Raw genomic sequence first — 26345 nt, forward strand, 5'->3', positions numbered from 1 at the left:
ATGGATACACACATCAGGAAAATGGCATGGTTGTTGGACAACAATCAATATTTGGAAAAAATTGGGTGAGGAAACCATTACAAAATCTAGTTGAGACTTCATGTAAAGTATATACTGTATCCCTTCAAAACATCATATATTACCTTAATGCTTAAACAACTGTCAAAGAGCAGTTCCTACAGAAAAAAACTTGAAATTACTTTATGACAATAGAGGAATTTTATGGGTAATGAATTGCTCTCATAAAATTATTGTCTTGTAGGTTGACAAAATTCCATCAACAGGGTGATCATCCACCAGGGCAAGATTTTACTGTGCCTCCTCTAGGACCAGATAATGCATTGCTGGGAACACATAGCAGCAAGACACAAGATGTGCTGGTAGGCGAGTTTTCCTGCAAAATGGAGCAGCTGGTGCAGTAATGCAGATCCATTATAAATTCCCAGTGGGGAATAAATAAACTGATAGACAACTAATATGCTTCCTTACATACATTTGCATATATACACAGACAGTTTGATGGTGTGATCACTCATGTCAAGAAACTGCATGTAGTTTTTCTGCAGAGATTAATCTGACAACAAATTGGGTAAAACAATAAATGAGATCAGCTGTTGATACTGCATTTTTCCTCCAAAAGGCAGAAGCCAAGTTCAAACTCTGTGTCATATTTGGGAGATGCTTATTTTTATTCCTCTCTGGTAAATCACTAATTCTTTTACTAATCTCTCCTATTTCTTGTCTTCATTCCTGTCTGCTCTAAACTAAGCTCTTTATTCCCTTCCTTTAGCTCACAGTCTGAGGGTGTTGTGAAAGTTTCTTTTCCTTTGTATCCCACATTCAGAAGAGTATTCCACTACGTAAAATTATGTTCTTGGACATGCACTGCCTAACAGCAACTCTTCTTAGGATTAGATTTTTGTCACATTTAAACAGCACATTTAATTTCTCATACTGCATGTAATTTTTTCTCACTTGATCTGTAGCGAGAACAAATGAAGAAAACACAGTCTCAAAAGGTGCAAACAACAGAAGAATGGATAAAAAGCTACAGTTTGGAATCTTTGCAATTAACATTAGAGTATCTGGTAAATGAAGACAATATTATTTTGTAAGTACACTGCCTTTTCTCTAGTCAGTCTTAACTTGTGTGCATCTCTGATGTTAACCATGCATAGTGCTCCAGGAATTCAGGAAATGGTGGTGAAGTGATGGAGTTTACAGAGGAGTCTGTTGCTGATTTTGAATCCAGGCTTTCTGAGTAAGTATCCATCTTCTTTACTGCTTTGATGTGTAACTAATTCTGTGTCTCCATTACTGTAGACACTACCTTAAATCTTAATTTGTTGTCTCTGGGCGCCTCAGAGTATCTCAACATTAAATCCTTCCTGCTGAGATTAAGGAATAATTGTATGTCACTGCAGCTGAGGGTTGGGGTTTTTTATGGAAGATGTTTATCAGCCAGGTGTTGATGTGAAGCTGTTTGCTCATTTTAGAAAGGCAGCCAGGGCCTGGTCAGGTTTCCATATGTAACACTGTGTCACTGGGGGTTATACTCATGAAACTTGGATTAGCTTCAAGCCATGGATGCAGATGTAACATGGAAATTGAAAGTATTCAAAGTGAATTTTAAATCTATAAAATCAAGAAACTTAAATAATTTAATTTATAGGTTCAATAAGCTGTAAAATAATCTTCACAATTGATAAGAGTGCTGCCATTTCAGCATACCTCACTGTGTCAGGCTTTATAAAACAGAAGCAGCTTTTCTGTTTTGAGAAAGCAAAATGCATTTGCCCCTTTAAAATGTTGGCTTAAACTTTCTGTTTGCCAACTTGTAGACACTATGTGCATGGAATTAAAAATCCATTGGTTAAAGTCAAACAATTTTAGAGGACAGGAAGCATTTTGTTTTACCCCAGGTTATAATATTAAACTGTTGGAAGTTGTTCTGCTTTAGGGAAAGAAGTATTTAAGTGGTGAGCCCTGCAATGACCAGTTGTGTAAGGGCATATTTAACATGTTTTAGAACACCTGTCTCTCACAGAGTTTGCACCTGTGAGAAAGGGCTGTGATGAAGACAGGTGTTGATTGTTACATTGACACCCATGTGAGAGAATGCTGTAGTTAATGTGTGCTCTGCCCTTTGTCAGAGTGATTGAACTCTATCAGCACCGAATTCACTGGCTGCTGCAGGACAGCAGAAAGGTAACCTGAGCTTTGCAGTATAATTTTAGAATGAAACTCCATATGGCATTAAAGACTAAATTAACTTTTGAATACTAGTGAAAAGTGGCTTCCAGAAAGCCTTTTTTTTTTTTAATTTTCCTTATTTACTACAAGTTCCACATTATATGCAGTGATGTTGACAGTGGATTGTTCTTCCTGACCTTTCATTGGCATGCAGTTTTCTGCTTTCTGGATTTACTCTTTTCCTCTCTTTGCAGTCTTAGTCATCAGGTCCTCTCAGCACAATTTAAATGGGAGCAGACAATGTTGAGCTTAACCTCTGCCTGGAGTGGGGCTTCTTGTGGTTCATTGTGCCCACCCTTGCACAGCTTTTCCCTCACACTGTGCCTGGCAGTGCCAGTGCTCAGATGTAACTCCCTCCTGAAGGGAATAGGAAAAGATGCAGCATTCCAAAATCTGGTTTCCACAAAGTTGCTTGATTTAGCCTGAAGGGGACAAAGTTTTTTTTATTCATCCTCTCAAGTAATTAATAAGTTGTCTTGGGAAGAAGGTAACATGATTCCTGGTAAGGATTAACTGGGAGCCAGTAGGACTCTCTTTTTCTCTCTTCTTCTTTTCCTCCTTGACTTTGTCATCTTTATGCTAAAAAGTTTAAAATTAAAATAAATACCTAATGCTTGATCTAAAAATGGTGTTGTAAGAATAAACAGTAAAATTATTAAACTGTAGATAAGATAATATTTACAGTGACTTTTCAAAGGTGTTCGGTGTCATAAAAGGAACTAAAGTTGGACTTTTGGTTGATGTGTCTCATTTGAGTTATGGACCTAGACTGTTGGATTTTCAGAAGAACCTTTTGGTAAGTAATAGTAAAGCAAATGTTGTCTATTTTAACATACCAATCAAGCTTTTGTGGAACTAGAAGCCAGGAACCAAATAGAAAACAATCAGCTTAAAATCCTGATGTAAAACAGAATAGAAATTTTCTGTTGTAGAAAAGTGTGCTCCAAATGTCTTTGAAAGTGTAGTATTTGTTAATGGCCAACACAGATCCAAATCAAAACACATCCAGTATACTTCAAAATATAATTAAGAAAAATGTTATTGTTAGTTTTTCAATTCTATCAGCATTCTCTGTGGAATAAACTTGCTTAACAAAAGCAGCTGTAAAAGGTAGAACCAAATTGTACATAGAAATATTTATATTAAATATAGTTTCCTTTAAGTTAACTTTTGTCACAGTAAGGCCCACTTCACAATTTTTGTCAGAACCTTGGTGAATTAATCATTTTCTGTCTTCTCAGAAGAAACTTGTCCTTTATTGTGCTCTTTGTTTTTAGAAAACTTTTGCAGTAAGGATGGAATATGTAGGATTGTATATGTATGGATATAATGTAGCTGGTTTAGTGTCTATATTTGACGCTTGGTACAATTCAGTTTCCCACAGGAATTTTTTACCATCAATTTATATTATTTTTGTGTTTCAAATAAAACTCCTTCAAGAAAACTCAGTTTCCACAGTCTGGTTTACTTAGCTTGAATATGTGAACTATTGTTTAGCCCTATCCATGATTGTGAGGTAACCATTTTTTAGAAATTGCATGGTGTGTGACTGTGCATTCTAGATCACTGCTGTTTCATGTGGTCATCAGCTGAAGAGAAAAACTGGTACCAGTAACATATATATCCCTGCCTCTTGTCCCATTAACAAATTATTTGGAATGCCATGAGTTTGCATGTTTTGTCTCTATCCTTACCAAATATTTGAATCTCTATGAGTTTTTCTTGGAAGCTTTTTTAGTGGTAACTGAAAATATTGCTGTAACTATTTTTAGGAAATTACTATTTTTAATCTTTTACATAATAACCCTGCCAGAAGCAGCATGGATAGTAATGCATTCATAATTTTTTATTTATTAGTGCTTAATAGATGAGCAGCTTTGTTATAAGAAGGAATTGTACTGCCTCTCATTCAGTACAGAAATTTCACCACTGTGGGAGACTCCAAAAACCATCAATGTTCATGTGTAAGTAAGTTAATTTCTCTGAAAAATCAAGGTGTTTCAGACAAGATCTCCATTTCATTTGAGCAATCTCATTTAGGTAATAGTGGTTTTCATCCTGTGCCTGCACTGATTTTAAGAGGGGAGAAAAGCAATGAATTTGACATGTGATCAGTGGTTTCAAGATGGTTTTCACATATAAAATATCTTAGCTGCTCCTGTGGTTTGTAGTAATCCTTGTGATCTATCTTATTTAGCACCTAAATATTCTTTTTGTCTTCCCTTTCCCAGGCTACATGAAGCAAGACAGTGGGTGCAAGAGCTGGAGCCTGGTCAAGGCTGCAATTTGCTGAAAGCCTTGAGGCATGTCCTTGCAATGAGAGACCTGAATTCCTTGGTCCTTATTGTAGGAAGCTGGTAAGTTCGTCTTCTGTCTTAACAACCACATTTAACCTGGATACAGGATTGGTACAGGAAACTGAACTTGATACAAAAATAAATAGAAAACTCAAGATCCATGTATTATGTATTTTTAGTATATACCTTTGAATTCCTTTATTTCTTCCCTTTTTTACTATTTATAAATCTCATTTCTGTTATGAAGGTATGTATTTCCTTTGCAGATCACTTATCACAGTAATCTATTGAGAGCCTGCTAGCTCTAGTTTTACACCAATTAAATGTCATTAAAGCTGTCACTGAAAGAGTCCACATCTTTGGGAAGATTAGAGGATCAGACAGATTTTGCTAGAAAATAGCTATAAGCATTCAAAGGCAGTTCGGTTATAATTTGAAAATTGCAATATTGGAGTTGGGCTTACAAGGAAAAGACTACAATAAGGATTCTAGGAGTGTTACCTTACTCCTAGTTTACTAATTGTATTTTATTTTAAATGTGCAAAAAGGGATGGTGTAAGCTTGGCAAGATTGATACTTAGAGTAATTGAACTTAAATTTCAGATATTATTGAACACACAGTGATGATTACAAGGTTCCAAGTTTTGCTTAGATCTGCTCAGAACAGAAACCAGAAGTTCATATACTATGTGAAAAATTCCCTAATTTCTGTCCTTGACAGAAGTGTAGCTGCAAGGAAAGGTTTTTGGTAGCCATCAGAGCTCAGGAAATGACAGCTGTGTGGGACACTAAGTTCTAAACATAAAGCAAAGTTTTACTTTTTTTGGTGCCTTTGGAAACAGGACATCCCTACATACCAGAGCTGAAAGGTTTTCTGTCACAGTGGCAAAGGCACAACTCCTGATCTTCAGCTTTCAGGGCTAGCAGGGAATACTTGAAAACATTTCATTCACAAGCTGTTCTGAATGGAAATAGAATCCCAGTGGGTTTGTTATCATCCAGACTTTCATGACAGAACCAAGCTCCAGTAATGACATCTCAGTAGTGGTTGAAGGAGGGAGAGAAAATCTCCCCAAAAGCATGATAACGCTAAATACCTAAATAATTCCCATGATTTATTATTTCTTTCCCAGTTTTTTTTTCCATATCTTCTTCAGTGTAGCCTTTTTTCCCCCATTTGATTACTGCCATTGTTAACATATTTTTCTTTTCTTTTTTAATCAGCCCTGACCAGTCTCTTGAAATATTATGTGATTATGCACAGCAGTGTACACTGGGGAGAAAAGTGCAGATTCACACTGTTACATATGATTGCAGCAGCCCTGCTTCTCTTGTAAGTAATTGTGTTAATACTGAACTTGCTGAAATAAACTTCTCTCATAAACTTGTGGGGAAGCTAACCTAGAGTTCTTGAATTAGTGTTCTTTTCTCTTCAGAGCATATTTGGACATATGAAAAAAGTTGTTTGGAGCATCATCTTGTAACTTGCTTTACTCAGTTTTTCAGCCATATTAAAATAAGACTGGTAAGCAAATGATGGAAACATAATTATTTTGGCTTTCTCACTACACGTATCTCAAATATTCTTTTTCTGTCTCTACTGAGAACTAAATAACAACAAACCACATTATCAAAAGAGACTATCAAATCAAGGTAACTGTTTCTCTTCCTATTTTTATATGTAGGCAGTTCTAAAGAACCTTGCAGAAGCTGTAGGAGGCCGTTATCATTGTTACTCTTCCCAGGGAGAGGTAGGTGACAGGGAGAGAGGCAAAGCATTTTTCTCTCTTGCTGATTCTTCACTTTGAGAAGGTAAAATAATTATCACCTGGGTAGAAGCTGATGGTAAGAATTAGTGCTGAAAGTCTCTGTCATAGAAATGCTGAGGATGTGCTCAATAATCCTGTGGTTAATTCTTTCTGCAACTGAAAACATTCCCTAAAAGTGCAATAAATCCTGCAGTTATTGTTTACTGACTTATGGCTGATAAAAGCAGTGGCTTACTGTAGAGTGATTCAAAGTAATAAAGTAATATCTTGTTTATAAATTATTACTAATTTATATGCAGAGCATTAGATGCATTCACACTCAATTCTGCCATTATAGGCAGTCTTGTATTGATGTTTGCAAAGTAAAGTAAGAAAGCTGCTTTCAGTTGGTGTTTGAACAATAGTTAACTTATTTTTCCCCATTTGTTTTTATAATTGCAGAATTTTGATAGCAGTGATTTTCATCTGCTACTTCAGGAAACCCAGAAGGCTAAGGACCTACTCAAGAGCATCAAACAGAGTTTTCAAAGAAGAGTTGGTGGCTTGCTTGGTAATAAAAGAGCAGATGTATGTATATTTTTATTTTCAGGTGTACTTTGAATAATTAGGTTTAGAAATTAAGTGTCCACAATATGAAAAAAATTGTATGATTGATCAGGTATTTTGATATGTGAACCTTGAGTATTCTCTATTGAAAATCCATTGTTAAGAGCAAATTAATAATAAAATCGGTAAAGGAGACATTTTACTAAATATTCTCCAAAATGCATTAATAGAACATTGTCCTGTGATCCCTGTAATGGGAATCTTAAGAGCACCAGCCTAACTCTGTGCACAATCATATAAATGCAGTTGCAGCTGTCCTTTAAATTGCTGCAAAGATACTTCCTCCCGTGTGATTTAGCTGGACATTTAAATCCATTGCAAACTTACAAGGGCTTGTCTTGTTAGCACTGTTATACAAGTCTGGGAGGAATTTTTTTGTGAATAAAATTTCTAATTATATTTCCCCTCATCCTTCCTATGCTGAACATAATTATTTTTTTTCTCTCTTCCAATCCCATAGTTACTAAGGACTGTGTAGAACTACCTATGGAGCAGAAGTCACTCTGGAATTGCTTAGAAGGTTCTATATCCCCAGTAAAAACCCATTTTTAGGAGGACCACTGATAGCTACTTTCAAAGTGTTTTGCTTGTTGGAATCCCAGCACTTCAGTTTTAATTATGTTCACCAGGATTCCATGCTGGATATTTTGAATTGAGGGTAAAAATAAATTATGTTAAAACTTTCAAGAGCTTTTCTTGAAATCTGTTTTAGGTTTCCACAGCATTTGCAAGTTCAGCACCTTCTAGCTTCTTCCCAAAGCCTCCAAGGCACAAAGCACCATTAGTTATTCAAACACCAGGCATCCTGGCCAAAACCTCAGCAGACTGGTTAAAGACCTATGGATTGAAAGGTAGCACAGAAAGAAAAGCTTGACAGGTATGAAACATGAATTAAAGACACACAATGTGTTTTATTTAATGTATATTTTTCTTCCTATAGCTAAAAAGTTAGACCTTTATCAAGTTCTGGCTCCCAATGCTTTCTCTCCTGTGGAAGATTTTGTACCTATTCTTAAAAAAACAGTGTCATCAACTCTACATGAGGCAAGTGAAGAGGAACTTTTTTTCCCTGGGTTTGTGGGGTTTTTTTCTTTCTATTTTTTTTTTATTTCTATTGCTACATCTTTCTAATTTAAATCAGCTGAAATTCTAAAGACTGACATTTGAGTCATAGATTCAACTCAAATATTTCATGTCATTCTTAAGAATGACCCAGGAAGAAATTCCATGTTAGTCAATCTTATGTTGGATTCTGTAAACAGTTAACTCCACTTCTCCTTCTAGAAAGTGATGATGCAGTTTGAGTGGTATGATGGAACTGTAAAAAATATCCATGTTGACCTGCCAGTACTGTACAACTATCAGGTGAGTTGTCTAACATGATGTGGTTTTGTCAGGGCTAGAGCACCATCTACTTATTCCTCATTAATTGTCTTGTTAGCTAAGTGCTGCAGGGATTCCTGTGCACACAGCTGTCCATGTGTGTCTGCAGCCACTGGGATTCTTACAGGCAGAGGTGATGGCTGAGGATTTCCTCCTTGGTCAGAATGCAGATCATCAGACAGTGGGGCAGGTTTGATGAAAGAGAAGCTGTCTGGGGGTGTTTGCTATATACTGGTCTTTTTCTTAGTCCTTTTTCTTTCCCACTTCACTGGCAGTCCTGACAAAGGACTATGGCAATGTTTCCAGGCAGGGTAAATAATCCATTAAAGTGGGAGTGATGTGAAGTCTGTGGAACTCTACAGCCATTCCAAAAGGAGGGTGTGAAGTGGCTGAAATGAAAAGCAGCTTCTGTGGCTTCTTGCTCACTGGGAGATTTGTGCATGCTAAATTGTAGTTTTCTTTGTGAGTTCAGTGTCCTTTTCTAGCTTGATATGCCCTCAAATAACACCTACATAGACTTGGAAAGGTCATGGTGCATAAAGTTTGGACAAATTACCTTAATATCAAATTGCTATTGTTAAAGAATTACATGTGTTTGAGGATATTGTGTTTATGTTAAATGATGTGTTTTGTTATGAACGCTGCCTAAAATTGCTATTGAAAAAAAGGTAAGCTTACAAAAACTGTAATTTTAAAGTTCTTTTGTTTCTTTTCTTGATATGCCTGAACACTGTTTTAGAATATGGTGGCAAGAGGAAAAGTGAAGTGGGGATACAGACCTTTAAATTCTTTGTTGCTTTTTTATCACTGTATGTTTTTCTCATGGACTGTGTTTTCTTATCTGCACTAAGAATGAAATGTTGCTATCTAAGTGAATGAATTTTTTTTTATTACTATGCTGTTATGTTATTTCTGTCCTAAGCATTTGGTAGTAAAAGACTTGAACTTTCTATTTTTAACATAAATTTTCTTTATTTATGCATAGAAAGTCCTTGCTAAAATGGTAAGAATCTATGAGAAACGAATTGACTGGCTATCTGTTGCTAGCAGAAGAATATGGGGAAGTGTTTGTGAAAGAAGGTATTGTATTGATTTTGGAGGTTTTCTTGTGAGGTTTGAAGTGTTAATGTGTTTGAGGAAGGTGTTTATTTACATTTTGTCTGAGGCCTTACCCAACCTCAGTTGCACATTTTCTGTTTTTCCTGTTTACAAGCCTTGAATGTGGAGTTTCAGACAAAAGGAAGGTAGCTGAGGCCCCTCTTACTAGAGATTTACTTGCTCATTGGTTAAGGATTGAATGAGCCCATCTGGCCACTCTGTTGTGCTGGGAACTCACATCCCACAGACTGTCCATCACACCTGTGGGTCTTTCCAAAACTGCTGCTCCCAAATTATCCCTTGTCCATTAACTGTAGACATCCTGCATTGTCTCTGCAAGCAACCCTCAAAACTGGCCATGCTGAGCAGCTCCTCATTAACCCTTTCCTCTAAACAGGAGTTTAGTGTGCTCAATAGCATCAGTCAGTCCATACCTGAGCAACCACTCTGGCACTGATGAGCTGAGAGAAACCTTCACCATTTGTCTTTGGAGTAATATTCCATATTACTGTCCATATTACTGTTCCATTAATGTTCCTGGAGTGCTGCCTGGGACAGGAGAGTGAAATATCCAATAACTCTCCATGTGGCAAACATCCACACATTCCAGGAGGGTTTTAGATACTCGAGTACAGAGAAGGGGAGGAGCTGTTTGGGGTCCCGGAGCATTAATGGCTCCTGAACAAGTAGCCAGTACCCTGATTATTCCATAGTTTAGGAAAGACAGAAGTTTCCATTACTGTTGCTATTTTGATTTTTTAAATATCACCTGATATTTTGCAGAATTTTTTCTTAAATAGATTCAGTCTTTATACAGCATGATCCATAGGTAGAAGATACTTTCCCTGACAAGTTACAGTGCACTAAAGATAAGAATACATAATTAAATAAGACATTTTTCTTTTTTTTAATGAATAGCATTTTTCTTCTACAGGGTGGTTGTACTTGTTGATATATCAGTGACAAACTCTGCCTACATCTCTCATATCCAACACTGTTTGAGACTTTTGCTTGAAGAACAAATGTCAAATAAGGATTGCTTCAATATTATAGCGTAAGTAACTATTTAAGAGTCTTTAAAAATAACTGTAGTGCATTGCAACGAAAGAAGTATGAGAGATTAGTTACTAATAGGCATATTTTAGTATTTAATGTTTTTTAGTGAAGTATTTGCAAAACTAGCACTGATTGGTCCTTATTGGGTGAGTGCATGAATCAGATATATGGAGACCAGATTAGTAATTAAAAATCACTTTTTTGGGTGAGGGTCACTGGAACTGATTGCATCATACCTGTAACAAATACTCACCCTGCTATATTGTTCATAACAGTATTAATTCACCTGTCAGAATCACACCAGAAGAGGATCTTGATGTCTCAGGTGCCATAACTGAGAGCACCCTTTAAATTTTACAGTAACTCCAATGCTGTTTAATATATTATAGTGGTAAAATTCTGTACTCAGCACTGGCAGGCAGAAACATGTGGCACAGCTGCTGGGCAGGTTTCTGGCAGGTAACACTAAGAACCAGCAGCTCATGGAGTTCCTGACATGGTGTGAGAACAGAGCCCTTATCCCACAAGAGAGATACAGGCAGCAGCTGAGGGTTGGAGTTCCTTCTTCACAGCCCTTCCTCTGAGCTCTTCCCAGCTCATTTGTGATCCTAATCAGGAAAGAAAATCAAATAAACCTTGGGTGATGGATAAATGTGGATAATTAAATGGTTTCCAATAGAAAATAGTTGACATCGGGCAGTTTTATATCTGTAATACCCTAAATGAGATTTTTCTTCATCTGTGAATTTATTTTATCTTTTTGCTTGTTCTAAACGATAATATGAAAATTAATTGCTGTTATCTTTCTGTGAAAGATTTGGGAGTGACATTGTGCCTTGGCAGCAGGAACTGTGTCCTTCCCAACCAGAAAACTTAGAAAAAGCTTGGAGGTAGGATCAAATAATTATCTTGTGTATGTGAATTTCACAGGGAAAAATTGCAAACAACTAAAAAATTGTGTGAGTTTATCATGTTACAAAAACAGGCTGCCATGTTCTACAGTGATTGTTCATAGTAGTTTCTTGTGAAAATAGCATTTTAAAAGTTAATAAGCTTGGGGTGACTTTATGTTTCATATGTATATATAATATCTATGTACAAATACACAAGTGTCTGTATAAGGAGTGAAGAGGTTACATGGAGAATTGAAAACTGTTTCAAGTTCAGTTGGGATGTGAGAGCTAAACAATGGGGTTTTTCCCACATGCTTTGGAAAAAATCCCTGCTTTCTGTTTGTGGAGTCACATCTTCTGTGTTCTCATTATACCTCTGGTTTCGTTTCTGTTTCTGTAAGTTCTACTGCATTAATATTTTTCCATGTGAAATGAGGAGAGAATTTTTTACTCTTTATGCTTTGTCTCTTACTTTAAAATCTAGTTTGCTATGCTGGCAATACAGAAACCAGAACAAATAATTTGTTATATAATCAGGGTTTGCTCTCTGTCATTTTCAAACATTTTAGACTCCAGTGCAGTGTTATTTAAGACACTTAGTTCTCCTCATTGCTTTGAACAGAAACAGGAGCTTTTGTTTCTTCATTCTTTGAACTGTAAACATCTTGGTTTAGGTGGGTGTTGAGCTTGGAGTGCAAGGGCAGTAGAAATTTCATGAGTGCCCTCAGAAGAGCTGTGGAAGTTGACTTCAAAGACAAAGATAAACACAAATCACAGGGACTCTACCTGCTGACTACTGGAATACCTGATCAGGAAACAGTGAGTGTCATCATAGGCAACTTTTCTCTAAGTTCCTATCAAATCTAATATCAACTTTATTTTTATCTTTTTTCCCCATGCCTTTTTCCCTTATAGCCAATCACAGTTCATTGACAAAATATTCCCCCTTTACATACCTAAGGCAGCACAACTGTCAGGATCCCAAACTTCCATTTCTATTAGTTAATCAATGTTAGTCATGTTAGTCATATTAGTTAGGCAATTGTTAATCATGTGTTGAAGGAAGCAATTATTAATTATTTATAGAAAATTCAAAACATGCTTTTATGTTTCCTTTCCCATTCCAGCTCTGGGCATCATTTTGCTTCAGATTTCTAAGTTGGAGCAAACTGATTTTTTGTAATTTACCATTTCTGTACAATTCATGTACAGAATTATTCAAACATACAATACAATCCAAATAATACAAAATTATTCAAAAATATTTTCCAGTGGAGCTCCATAGCACACTGTGTAGAGAGAGCTGCTGTTTTTATCCCAGTAATCCCTTGCCTGGATCCATGTTTGTAGTCAATGTGCTCCATTGCCACTAAGCTGTGTGCACAGCCCTGTTTTTATGTGTGTGCAGTGAGGTGTCTCCTCCTTTTGTCACCAAACCTCTGGAAGTTCCGGGCAGATAAGAAATTATTAAAGCCCATATGGCTGACAAGAAAATGAGGGACAAATGGACAGTTTCATCCCTATTTTGCTTCAGTGCACAGCTACATTGATGTCCACAATCTGACTTTGGTTCCCAAATGCACCCCAGCTCAGCCCCTGCCTGCAGTGGAGCTGTTGTCCCTGTAGGCAGCAATAGTGACCATTGTTGTGTGTCTGCATGGACTGAGGAGCCATTGCACCACTCAGGGCATGTTCCTGTTCTGAGCTGCTCCAACTGGGAGCACTTGGACATCACTCAGGAACCAGTGGAGCAGATGGAAGCTTGTCTGAGGTAGAGGCTCACCCCTGATGTTTCTTTCTGTCTGTCTTACAGCACACAATCAGTGCTTATGTGGCTGAGGCTTGTGGAGGTTTGGATTTGCAGCTCCATGTCTGTCTGTTCAGCGGAACAGAGGGCACTGAGATTATCCCAGCCCGCTATGCCACCCCCAGGGAGACTGCCAGTGCTTTGAAAGAAATTGTGCAGGCAGCCAGTGGGAGGTTTCACTGGTTTGGAGAAACAGGTATGAGCAAAGGAAAGTCAGCACATACTTCTTTTTCATTAATGAAATAATATTCATTAATGCTTTTTTACTCCGAAATCAAGTAGTTTACTTTTCTATGATATGCTGAGAGCACTGAGATGTATAACCCAGGTCATAGTGTTATTGAGACCTTCAGCCACTTTGCAGAATATTATAATGCAGCCTTAATGAAGGAATTTTTTTGTTCCTTCATTTGAATTCACCATTTTCTGTTAGCCTTTTTAAAGATGCTTTAAAATATAGTCATTAATATGATAAGTCCAGATGATCAGGCTTGCAGGAAACAAAGGTTTTTTGATTCTCTGCATTAGTATTTAGCATATGGTGCAAATTGTACATTTTAAAAAATACTTATTTTGTCCACTTTAAGAAACCCATGCTAATTAGCATCTATTTGATTATCAGGTATTTTTGAAAGTGATGATATTACCAGTATTATGTCTGAAATGGAAAAAGCAAAGAACTACTCCCAAAAGGTATGAATTCATAGAACTTTTTAAATTACTTGTTTCTTCTTAAAAAAATTCAACAGTGTTTGTTCAGCTGACAATTCAGGATTTTGGACAAAATTCTTTTATGATGAGCAGGAATGTTCTAGAGTGTGAGATTAATGACCACAGAGTAAATATGGACTAGAAAGCAGTTGCACAATAGCACTGCAGGGACTGGTGTTGGAGTAGCCATGATTCCATACCAAATACAAGTTTACAGTTCAAGTGATTCTCCTTTTTGTTGCCAATCCTGTGATGAATTATTTTCAAATAAATTAATTCTTCATTATAATAAAGTTATAAATGTTATATGCAAAAAAATAACATTACATTCTTGTAAGTCCCAGTATAGGGAGGGCAATCAGCACAGTGGCTTTGATAATTCTAAACCAGTTGTTTTCTCAGGTGTACTGAGGGTGTAGAACTAGACTATCTCACCATATTCCATGTACATAACTTTTTTCCCAAGCTGTCCAACAGAATAACTGCAGCAGTGTAGCCAGCCTGGCAGTGTGGTGCCTGCTTCTTATAAAAGTGTGAGTAGAAAGAGATCTACAGTAAGAGCCTTGTCCAGAGGGCTGAGAACCCTTTTGGATGCAAGTCTGAGTCACAAAAGTTGGATTTTTTTAAAAGAAGAGCTGCTAGCTATTCAGTGACACCTAAAAATACTTAGTTGTCATGTTGCATATACTTGGTTCACCATCTTCCACTTTGTTCCAGCCTTGGTTCATGTACACTGCTGCCTTTTGGTTTAGTCTGTTTGCCCAGAGCAGGAAGGGTTTCCATACAGAGTGTTTGGGCAAGCACAGCACAAAGGGGTTTCTGCTCAGTTAGAGGTGTTAAGCATTGTCAGATAGGAATATTATTTATTATTATAGTAGTAAATACCTGTCTTTGAAATGTTATTTCCTTAAATTCCATGTATGTGAATTACTAAGCAATGTGGATTTCCATTTCAGTGTGCATTCCTGGTGCAGTCCTTAAAGCAGCGCTCAGGAAATCAGTCTGTGAAACCCCTCACAGCAGAAGGAGACTCAGATGTGCTTATGAGGAATGAGAAAAAAAACCCACAGAAGGTGCCATCTCCTAAAGCCACAGCTGTGAGTCTGGATGGAATGGTTTGAAATTGTCCCACTTTTAATATGCTGTGTGTTAATTAAAGATCCTACCCAGCTATTGGATGTTGGTCTTTGTGTGAGAAATGCTCAGCTGAAAATTTGAAGAAATAAGAGCAGCACTGAGATAGTACTTTGAATTTGTTTGCATTCAAAATGCTCCATATACCAAAAAGTGCATCATTCTAAGTAATTAATTATAATGGAATAATGACACTGTAGTGTCAAAAGGTGTCTAAATAATCTTTCCTCTGACCTTAAAAATTAATGTTTAATGGAAACAAAGGTAAAGCAGAAATGTGCTTTACCAAATTACATCTATTTTGCAAGTCCTTCTAGAGGATACTGAATATTATGATGTTCTGCTCATTTACAGATGAGACAGCTGCAGCTCAGTAGCATGGCTTTGACCTCACAGAGAGCCAGCATAAAACAAAAACAGGATTCAGGATTTGTTTCCTGCCTGCTGTGCTCATTTCTGTGGAGCTGCACTACTGAATCCCCTGGGATTTTGCTGGTGTTTGTTAATTTTGACTGTTTTGAGTAGGTGTGCACATCTGGAATATGCATAAAGGGCCAGTGTCTGCTGGAACTTTCAGTTCTCATCTTTGCAATGGGAATGGCTTTGTAGGTGTGGGAATGTAGGAAATGGGAATGTAGGTGTGGGAATGTTGCAAAGGCTTTGTAGGCCTTCCAGGGTGTTTTATCCAAAGTGACATATTCTCAACACCTCTTCACAACTGCAGGAGAAACTAATTACTCAGAGATGACAAGAGAACACAGTTTTGCAGGGATTAAACTTGTAGAAAAGGGGTATGGGGTTGTCCACAGATGTTTGGTGATATTTATAGTAGAGCTGTATGTTAAATTAGATGTCAGTTGCTTGAAGGCTCAGTGTCACAGCAAGTCTTGTCCTACAGTAGGGTTAAACAAGTGCTTGTGCTGTTTAGCAGGCTGCTCAGCCCCTAGAGGGATAAGCCAAGCCCAAAGGAGAAATTACTGGTGTCAGCACTAGATTTTCAATAGTCACTAAAATGCTGAGGAAGATACTAAATGCTGTATATTCTAGAAAGCAAGGCCATTACCACACTAGGCTGCTCCTTCAGGTGGCAAACATGGTCCAAACTCCTCTCCCTGTAGGTGTTAGTCTTCAGGTTTATGGGAGCAGATGATATTGGCAAGAAAATTAAAACAGAGCCATTAGAGTTATTTAACCCAGCAAGAAACTGAAAATTAATGTGTTGTCATGGCACTCTGTGGATTTGTCAAAGCCAGAGTAAAGCAGGAATTAAATAATAAAGTAGCATAGTTCCAGCTTAGAATAATGCAGTTATGATCCACCTGAAGCACTTTTTACTTTTTTTTTTGTTATTAAAGGTGCTTAAGGATGTTAAAGACAACCATGGTGCAGAGAGAAATACTCCTGTAAGAGCACAGGCATGGCATCCTCCTAGTGCCAAAGCAGGAATTCCACCAGGTCTGAATGGATTAGGGGCTTCTTGTCTTCAGTTTCTTTTGGGTTTTGCTTAAAAGGCAGTATTTAAGTTAGAGATTTAAATTAAGATTTTAGAAACACCTGGAATTGTAATCTTTAATCAAATTTATAGGAACCATCGTGCTTGTTTTGGAATTCCTTTGGGATGAGTTTTAGCTGTAATTTACCTCATTTGCTTCTACCCTGTGCAAGGAAGGAACTCTGCACAGCTGTGCAATGATTTCCAGGTCCTGGGATTGAATACCTGACCTCTATCAGGAAATGCCATCAGGCTCAGCTGTTCAGACATTTATTATGCTATTAGTTCAATGTATACATTGCCACTAAATCTTAGATCCCATTTTAATAAATATGCTGTTCCACTTGATTTATTTGTGATCTAGTAATGAAGGAAAAGCACAACAGCAGTGTCAGGTTGTGTGAAGTGCTAACTCTTCCAACTGCTCCTGGTATATGAAAGCTCTTAAACTGATTCCAGTTACTGCTGGGCCCTTAAAGGCAAATTAATTTTTTCTCCATTTCTTCTTTTTTATTTTTCTGAGTTTTTTCTTTGTATCATCACTAACTTTTGCAGTTTATTTTTCTTTATATTAAATTTGAGTCTTCAAATCTCCTGATGTTGATATGTAGCAGTGTTCAGAAATCTCGATTCATATTTGCATCTGAGGTGCTCTGTACAAAGTTAACTGGTTTCTCCAACAAATATTATGTTTGTTCAAACCTCCAGTTTTTTTCAAACTAACTCCTGTGACATTCTTCCTAATGGCAATTTCTTATTTGTAAAAGTTCCATTTCTATGAAAGCTGCTGAAATAGTGCTGTAATATTTTTAATCAGTATCAAAGAAAATGAAGGATATATAATTGTGGTAATAGGAATATATGAAGAGAAGAACAGGGTTGGGTTCTGCTTGTGTGAGTTTTATCCAGCTGAGCTAAATTAATGAGGTTTTTAATCTATTATTTACTTTTAGCACAAACAGTAAAAGAATGGCCTCAGACTGAGAATAAAGGAAAGCACAAACCCAGGAAGCAGCCAGAGCTTTCTGTGTCTGCATTTTACACTGAAGAAGGAAGAAATGTGGGTATGTGTTATCAGGATGGGATGGGTGAAGCCCTTTTCTTATCAGCACTTCTATTATAAAACTGGCAGGATGGTAAGTGCCTGATAACCAGGGTGCCTTGAACTGAACAGTGAGTGGGAGAGAGTTTCACTTACCAAACAGTGGTAAGGATTTTTACTTTAGATGCAGGTGGGTGGAACTTTTTGCCTGGTTTTTGAGGTTTTTTTCTTTTGTAAAGTCCCTTGGGATCTTTTGGTTGAAGGTGTTCCAAGGAAAAACCCTGTGAACATGGTTCAGTTGATTACAGGAGATTTGCTTTAGAATCTTTTGAAGGTGACAATTTTTTTGAATAAGTGATTTTTTAGATACTTTGTTCATTTCTTAAATAGGTACAATATATCAGAGATATCCCAAGGCAGTGTGTGTAAAAAAATCTGTTTGCTCTGTCAAATTGCCAGAGGAAGAGGAAATCTGTTCAAGCAAAGAGGTATTTTTCTCCTTACTAATAAATTGCCATTTTGGAACTATCCATCTGAATTAATGTAAATGTTAACTGTGATTCTGTACAATGTGTTATTACTTAAACTGTTCTGATATTTGCCAACAATCAGTTGCTCTATTTGTTTGTCTTACAAGTGGCTGACCAAGTACAGTATTAAAAAGCTTAACCTGGAATTGCCCAGACTGATGTTTGGTCCAAGCTGTACCCACCAGAAGACAACTGTGGAGTCTCTGCACAAGAAAGTATCAGCAAAATACTGTTCTATCTTCCCCAGTGCAGAAATCAATGTAGGTTTTTGCAGATGTCAGGTAAACCTGCATTATTGAAAAGCTTTGTATTTGTTTAGTGAATGTTGATTGATTTTTCTGACTTCTTTCCACTCTTCCCTGTTCTTTCTAAATCATACTTCCACTAGCAAGCTAGAGAGGGTCTTTTATTCACTGCAAAAAAAAACCATTTAGCATGTTAGAAGTCCAAACTGCATGTTCTTTAGAATGTGTAGCATCTCCTCCATTCATACAGTATGAAAAATAATTTTTAAAATTTAAGTAAAATTTATCAAAATCATGTGTGAGTTGAAACGGGGAAAATTGGGTCTTGATTGTTTCAGTTTGTGTAATGACTGGAGAGAAGCACAGAAAATTAAGTGCAAGCAACAGAGTCACAGAATTTTTACCATGTTTCATAGAGAAAAAGACAAACATCTCCCTGGTGTCCAATGCCAGCATTGCACATATAGCAGCTCAGCTCAGATTTCCTGAAGTGAGCTGCTCTTGTACAAACTGAATTTTTCCAGGGGGTTGTGAAACATCTGCAGTTTCAGCCCAGAGAGCTGGAAACCTACAGAGAGCAGCTGGAGAAGGTGCTGCAGCGCTACATCCAGAGAGTGCAGTGGCTCCTCTCAGGTATTGTGTGCCTCTGGTTTGCTGTCAAATATCTACAAACCCTTCTTGTCTGCTGTTCTGGTAGGATGGATCTGAATGTAGCTCTGAACCTTCAGTGTGAATAAAGATTCTCTGTCTTGCATTTCATTGAAAGGTAAAACTTATTTTTGTCAATACAAGAGAATTCAGCATCTGTGCAACTGATAAACATCTTGCTTGCTGACAAATAATTAGGTTTTGGTCTTTGTGAATAGAGTAGAAACTTTCTATCAACAGAATATATACAGGAACATACACAAACAAAATTAGCTTTTCTGCATGTTCTGCTTAGAATGTGCCCTGCTTAGAAATTCAGCATCACTACTGGTGAAGACTGTTTTGATCTCTCTATTGCTCATCAAGATCTTTCTCAGGAAATTGTTTAATTTTTTACTGGATTGTAAAGCACAAATTATTTAATGCAAGTTGCTACAATTAGCTAGTAATTAATATTTGATAGTGCTAGTTTTGAAATGGCCAAACACTTTTCTATTGTTAACCTTTCAAGTATGTAATTGCCACTTGGATTAGACTTAATTATGTAGAAATGTGCCCAGAATTACCCTAAAGAATGAAAATTTACATTAGCTCTATAAAACAAGCCTATGTAATAACTCTTAATTGGTTTTAATGTTGTGGCCCAGGAAGCAGAAGATGGTTTGGTACCATTGTAGAAACAAATGTCTGTGTTTTGATTGATACATCTGGTTCCATGGGCCCATACCTGCCACCTGTCACAAAAGAACTTACCTCCCTTATCTGGGAACAGCTGAGAAAAAATGAAGTCAGGTATGGTGAATTACTGATAAAGACTGAAATCTGCACTCGTTATTATGTAATCAGATTGCTTAATAATTACAGTGATACAGCACTGAAACACAATTCCAGTAATTATTGTATGTTAGAGTATAATGTGCATGTGACAAGAACTGCTTTTTCTGTTGCTTTTACCAGTTTTAAGTTGTAAACTCTCTAAGATCTGAGCCTCTGCTGTGGGCTGATGCTGTTTACCCTTTTAGGCTCAGCATTCCCACAGATTCTCTGTTCATGGAAAGTAAGATATGCTTTTTGACTTTTCCAATGCTGAAGAGCTTAATCCAACACCAGGATCTTTGATAGGGGGTGTGGTTGGGTTTGGGTTTTTTTACTGTTGGGCTTGTGTTTGGGGTTTTTTTTAATTTAATGTATTTACTTATTTCAAAACTGTCTTACCAAAGTGACTCATTGTATTGGTTAGGGTTAAATGTTGTGGGTCATCTTTCTCCTCAGGTTTAACCTGCTGAGATTTGCAGAAAATACAGAGAGTTGGAAAGAGCATCTTGTAGAGGCAACTGATGAAAGCTGCCATGATGCTGTGCAGTGGGCTGCCACATGCCATGCTCATGGCAGCTCCTGCATCCTTGCAGCTTTGCAGGTTGGTGTGCCACAGCTTGGGGAGCACAGCCTGTCTGTGGGGGTAAAACAATTCCAACCTCACTGGTGACATCCTGGGGAAATGATGCTGTCAAAGTGTACAACATCTTTATATGCAAATCACTGAACACCTCAGAAATCAAGTCACTGTTTCTGGCCCCAGGGCTCATAGATACTCAAATTAATTGCTCATACTAAGTTTTAAAAAGAAGTCAAATACCAGTATCAATAGTATTTTTAATATTTGTGTTCAAAGAATACTGGAGAGGGGAAATAGCCAGTTGCTCAAACTGCTGTTTATGTACAGCTGTGGCTGTGCTATGTTGCTCTGACCCAAACAGGGTTTTAAATAAGCAGGGTTTGTTGGGATCTCATGGGTTTTGAGTACAATTCTTGAACTTCAGTAACAGGTGAAGAAACTTTTCTCCTATAAAAATCCTCAGTGTAGAAATCAACTAGTAATGATAACTTAAAACTGAACTTTCAGTTTTATGAGATTTAAAAATGGAATCCAAAAGGAAATGTTGCCTTTAATGAATGATTCTTCTTCCAGACAACCTTGCACAATCTCTAAATAAATGTTATTGCATTCATCATGAATGAAGTTCAGTAGAGCTGCAAGATGTGTATATTACAGAGATGTCTACTGAGTCAATTAGTGTAGCAAATTTTCCTAATATTCATTCAAGTCTTAGTGAGCCTGCTTTTCAGACATTAAACAACTTTAACTCCCATAAAATATGATGTAAAAATCTTCTGTCTGTAGTTGTCCAAAACCAGTTAACTTTCTTATTTCAATGAGTCAATTTGTGGCAATGCCCTGCTTATAAATATGTTGTCTTATGCTACAAATGATCAACTTAAATTTTCAAATTTATATCCTTGATCCCCTTCCCTAATAAGCGAAAATGAAAAGACAAAACTAAGTTGGTCAATGATCAAATATAAATATATTGGCAAATATAAACTATCTTACATCATTGGAATGGTGGTTTTGTTCTGAAGTATAACATTTCATATAAATGTACCAATTATTTAAGCTTATTTTCTGCTTTTCAGAAGGCTCTCAGTTTCCAAGGTGTAGAAGCACTGTATCTATTGACTGATGGAAAACCAGACACCAGTTGCAGTCTGATTTTGAAAGAAATTGAAAGATTGATAAAGAAACAAGATATTAAAATCCACACCATTTGTTTTAGCTGTGCAGACAGGTATATGATACTTTGCAAGAACAAAACAAAAATCTGTTAAAATGACTACTTTATTCATTGTCAGAAGTCTGTGCTAGCAAGATGGTAATGGGGAAGGTTGTTCTGGCACAGGTTCTGCCCCATGGCCTGCCTTTCATACAGGAATTTATAATCATGTCCTCCAATATATTTGTTTTAATGTCATATTTTTGAGAAGCTCTTAGAAATTTTTTTGCTCTTGCTTTCAGAAAATAATTTTCCTAAGTAGTTTTCTACTTTGTGCTAACAGAGGAGCTGTTGAATTCCTGAAGAAGCTTGCTTCCCAAACAGGAGGGCGCTTCCACTGCAGCTCTGGAGGTGAAGATGGACAATTAGCAGCACACAGAATATTGACAGAGGGGCTGGATGATGAAGATGTATGTTCAATAAATCAGTTTGTTTTGTTTCTTAGTTCTTCATCAGTAGAGAAACTTAATTTAAAAAAGACAAACAATTACGAAAAAAAATACAAAACTTCCAAGATATTTCATAGGAAAACCAAAAAGAGAAATCTTAATATCTGTTTTTGCCTTTCTGCTGCCTTGGTGAGGTGGCCAAGCCCATGAAAGGAATACAAAGTGCAATATAGGTTTTGAAAGAGAAGTAAAAAATATATTGTGTTGTCTGCATGGGGTTTTTAAGCTAACTTCAGCTTTTACTGTCTTCTTATCCTTCCCATCTTGTGTTTCATTTAACTGTAAAATCCTTATACAGTGCTTTGCACATTAATTCTCCAGCATGAGACCTCAGGCATTGCCACAGAGCCAGGTTCAGTCTAGGCTGGCTCTGCTCTCCCCTTGTAAGACCAAGAGCTTCTCTGCAAGTAGGGAAATTTAGAGCTTAGGATCAGTTTATTCAGGTGGAGAAACAGAAAACAATAAATAGGTGCAAGTTAAAACATTTTAATTGTGTTTTCAGAATCCAGTTTTCCCTTACTTTGAAGGAGATGATCTAAAGAACCTTACTCAAGAAGTAGCAAAAGCTAGAAGTTTCTTAAAGCAGGCAAAGTCTTGGAGGTGAGTATTTATAAATAATCTTTGTATTTATTATTTCATGGAATGAAGACAAGAATATCTGACTCCCAATGTCTGTTTTATAAAAAAATAGACCTGGAGAATTGTCTAGAATAAGAGTGAAGGACAATTAAATTGAAGATTTATATTTCTTCATTGTTACCCTTCCTAACTGCCAACCCAGACCCAGAAAGCACCAGTTCAATGGGAATAGTAGGCAAAAGTTCCTGCAAAGAGCTTTCAAATGCATTATACCTGAAAAGTCACCCAAGGACAGGGCTAAGCAGAGACTCCAAGGTGTTCTGTGCCTCTGTGAAAAACTGATGGAATTCTTTGGGATTTGTTTTTCTTTCAAACAGATTATTGCTTGAAAAATGGAACACAAACCAAAAAGACAACTCTGGCTTCCAAAAAAAGTGTTCAGGTAAACAGTCACCACATTTACATCATAGTTGATGTATAGTTCATGTATTTCAGTAGGAGGGTAATATTTTATTAAATTTATTCATTTCTAGCAGTAACTTTTTTCAAAATTTGAAATATTTGTAGTGATTTTAGTTCTTAGCTGAGATAGTCCACAGTAAAACCCCAAGTAACCAAAGAAGAGTTCAAAGAGAACCTGTTGGGGGTGAGAAGAGCAAGGCAGATGTGTATTTGAAGTTATTTGTAGTTATTCATGGTCTAGCAAGCAGTTAAGCACATTAGAGAGTTAGAGCCAGGTGTAATGGCTGAAATAACAATTGCTGTATGGGCTGCATGATTTATCTGTTAAATGAACAAGGCTGACTGGAAAATGTCCCCACTAATACAAAGACATCCTCAGCAAACAGGGCACTGTCACTACAGAGTGGTGGGAGAGGCAGCTGGGCAAACTGAACCTCTCCCAGAGCCAACTTGCTGCTTTCAATTGGCAAAGTAAAAACCACAGGAAAAGAGAAATTGCTGGGTGGAAGCACTTTCTCAGGGTTAAACAGACAGAAGCATTTGTCACAGAGCTGTTTGAGGGAAAACAATGGACACAGACAACTGCAGAGTTGCACTAGGGAACGTTGGCCTGCCAAGATATTCATCAAGGGCTTGGGTGAGGCAGATACAGAGCAAGACTGGGTTTTTTAAATCCTTGTTTCTATAGCTGTAGTTTGTATTTTGGTTCAAAAACATTGCCCAGTCATTCAAATAGGAATAAAAAAAATCCAGTCTGCCCTGCTGGCTAAGAATGCCTGGTTCATGGAGAGTGGAAGCTGGTGTGCAAGAGTGGGTGTGTGTGAGTGTGTCAGAGTGTGTCTGAGCCTGCAGAATTCAGCATTTAGGGGCTGATCCCTCCCCAGAGATGCTTGGAGAGGGAGCAGATGTAAAACCATCCTACAGGGGCAAGGAAGTTGTTACAGGCATGCAGAGGTAAGGCTGGTGTTCCACAACTGTCTCTGTATCTCAGCATTCCAAGGAAAACTATTGCTGGTGAAGTGTACAGGAAGGCATTCCTGTTAAAATCCTCCAGAAAGGGCATAGCACTGTAGCCCCATTAAACATGTAAGAAAGGAAACTTTATTACTTTTAGTTTCAGTTGTATTGGTTTTCCATTACTGTTTTGTCAATGGTGACCTGGAGCCCATTCATTTATTATATTTTGACTTGTATTTTTAAAAGTATTCATGTGCTTCACTTGTAGGATTAAATTTTAGATGAAGAAAAGATGCTGAAGAGGTTTGGAATGATAGCATTCACCTGCTTCTTTTCAAAGTGTGCTCACACCTTCCAGCTGCAAGCAGAAAGATGATTTTTTTTCTTTGTTGTCACAACTGCTGGCAAGACAGGAAGCTGCACATAAGTGCTGCACTCACTCCACTTGCAGATTTTGCAGGATTCAAAGTAAATCAAGCCCGACCTCTACAAAGTTTAAATAGAAGTAGAGGATAGTTTTCAATATAGCTAATAGAAATTTTTAAAGTGTATGTATCAGTGGTGATACAGGATCACAACTTTTGTTTCTCTTTTACTGCATTGTATTGATAATTTCTTCAGTTAGTTGCTGGTATGTCTAAATTGCCATTTTTGTCTGTTGTTTGAAAATTCTTTACTGATGCTTATTATCCCTAACAGATGGCTGTGATGTTAGGAAAATAATTCTTTATGCCAGTTTTGCATAGAAAGTCCAAGAAATAACCTTAGTGCAGAAAACAAAGCTTATAATTCATGTTTTTACACAGAGAAGTTTTGCTAATAATTATTTTGACTCTTTACTTTTTGTGTTGACAGTAAAGAAGAATTTAGAGCTGGATGAGACATGCAAGAAAATAATACCCTGTTGCTGATGTAGCCTGGTTGTGTTTTTATAACCAGACACTGCCTATCTTTTGAGCAATTCTATTCTTATATATTTCCTATCTAGAAAGATTAGAAATATGTTTGCCAGTATCAGTTGATTTGTGAAATATGTTTGTTTTTTACTGATTTCTGTAATGACAGCTCACTAGTATTTTGTAGATGTTCACTGTTGTCTTTTAGAGGGTTAGAAATTCATCTCAGGTGTTTCATATATGTAATATAATAAAAATAGTCATACTTCAGAATTAAGATACTTGATCTTCATTTATTCAGGAGCCATTTGCTTCTCTTGTGGGCCACTGGTTATGCTGTGATATGGGAGATTGTGTCTTTTCTACCCTTTTATCTCTTTTGTCTCTATAAAGATTAAAAATTCTTCTATCATAAATGTATCTATTTAATGTTTTATGCTCTGAACCAGGTGACTCCTGCCTTCCATGTTAGTGCCAGCCTTTCCTAGAATGCTGCAGTTGAACTGGTGCTTTGTGCTGTGCATCACTTTGTGATTTTATTTGTGGATGTGTGTAACTGCTGAGATGATTTTATATGAAAAATGTTAATTGTAAATTAATAGGATTGGTTACATTTCTGTTTGGGGTATAGATGATGATCACTGATAAAATGAGTGTTTCTATTAATAGAAATGTTAAAACAGTAAATCCAGGTAGAAAGGATGAGCTTTCTGCATTGCCAAAAAGAGTTTATTTGTTTCTTGGAGGATTTAAGAAATGTCACAGTTCTGTAGCATAGAGTCATATATTCCTATAAAAGTACTTTAAAAGAACTTAAAAGGAAACACACTTCTGCAGATGTTAAATGGTATCAGAGGCTCTTTGCAAAGTAAGATTATAATGAACATGTTGGATTTTGCAAATGTGGATAAGCATCAGAATATTTCAGTCTGTTGTGTTGGACTGCAATTCTCAAAGCTCTCATTTAGAGCCTTTCCCCTCCTGTACAATATTTGGTGTTCAGAGGTTTTACTCTATCAGAACAATTGCATTTACAGAGTGTCTCCATTGGCTGATTGTCAGTGGATGTGTAACCCCAGTTTGGGGCAGCCTCCATCAATACTCATCACTGAGCTGTGTGTTTTGGCTTGCACTGGTTGGTTGTTTCTGGCAGAGCACAGCACATTTCCTGCTTCCCCTGAGCATGAGCTCACACTCCAGCAGGTGTGGGGAACTCAGGAGCCTTCTCCTTGCTGGTGCCGTGAGCCAAGGGCTTCTAATCCTCCTGTTCAAGGAAATGCAATGAAAAGTAAGGAGCAAATGTTGATATTAGAATCTGTGTAAGCACAGAAGCTGTAAAACAGTCAGGGATGACAGGACTGAGCCATCACACCCCATCCAAGTTTCCTTTTGTGTGTTCAGCCTGTGCAGCCAAAGCCTTGTGGGC

The 26345-nt window shown here is 37.1% G+C and overlaps 1 protein-coding gene across 1 annotated transcript; it reads left to right on the forward strand.

Annotated features, from left to right (window-relative positions):
- On the forward strand, positions 1-24502 carry VWA3A (von Willebrand factor A domain containing 3A). Its single transcript, XM_058816177.1, has 33 exons — positions 1-65; positions 263-380; positions 987-1088; positions 1179-1261; positions 2154-2208; positions 2951-3049; positions 4111-4217; positions 4485-4610; positions 5775-5883; positions 6236-6301; positions 6761-6886; positions 7638-7776; positions 7866-7969; positions 8210-8290; positions 9294-9388; positions 10341-10460; positions 11278-11352; positions 12030-12174; positions 13169-13358; positions 13785-13855; positions 14830-14970; positions 16363-16462; positions 17453-17563; positions 17932-18029; positions 18179-18331; positions 18841-18949; positions 19612-19756; positions 20237-20381; positions 21440-21591; positions 21860-21986; positions 22528-22625; positions 22982-23046; positions 24292-24502. Exons 1-33 carry the CDS (start codon positions 1-3, stop codon positions 24306-24308), a joined length of 3537 nt encoding a protein of 1178 aa, XP_058672160.1. The 3' UTR covers positions 24309-24502.
- The last annotated feature ends 1843 nt before the right edge of the window (positions 24503-26345 follow it).

This window comes from Ammospiza caudacuta, chromosome 17, assembly GCF_027887145.1.
Source record: "Ammospiza caudacuta isolate bAmmCau1 chromosome 17, bAmmCau1.pri, whole genome shotgun sequence".
NCBI lineage: Eukaryota > Metazoa > Chordata > Aves > Passeriformes > Passerellidae > Ammospiza > Ammospiza caudacuta.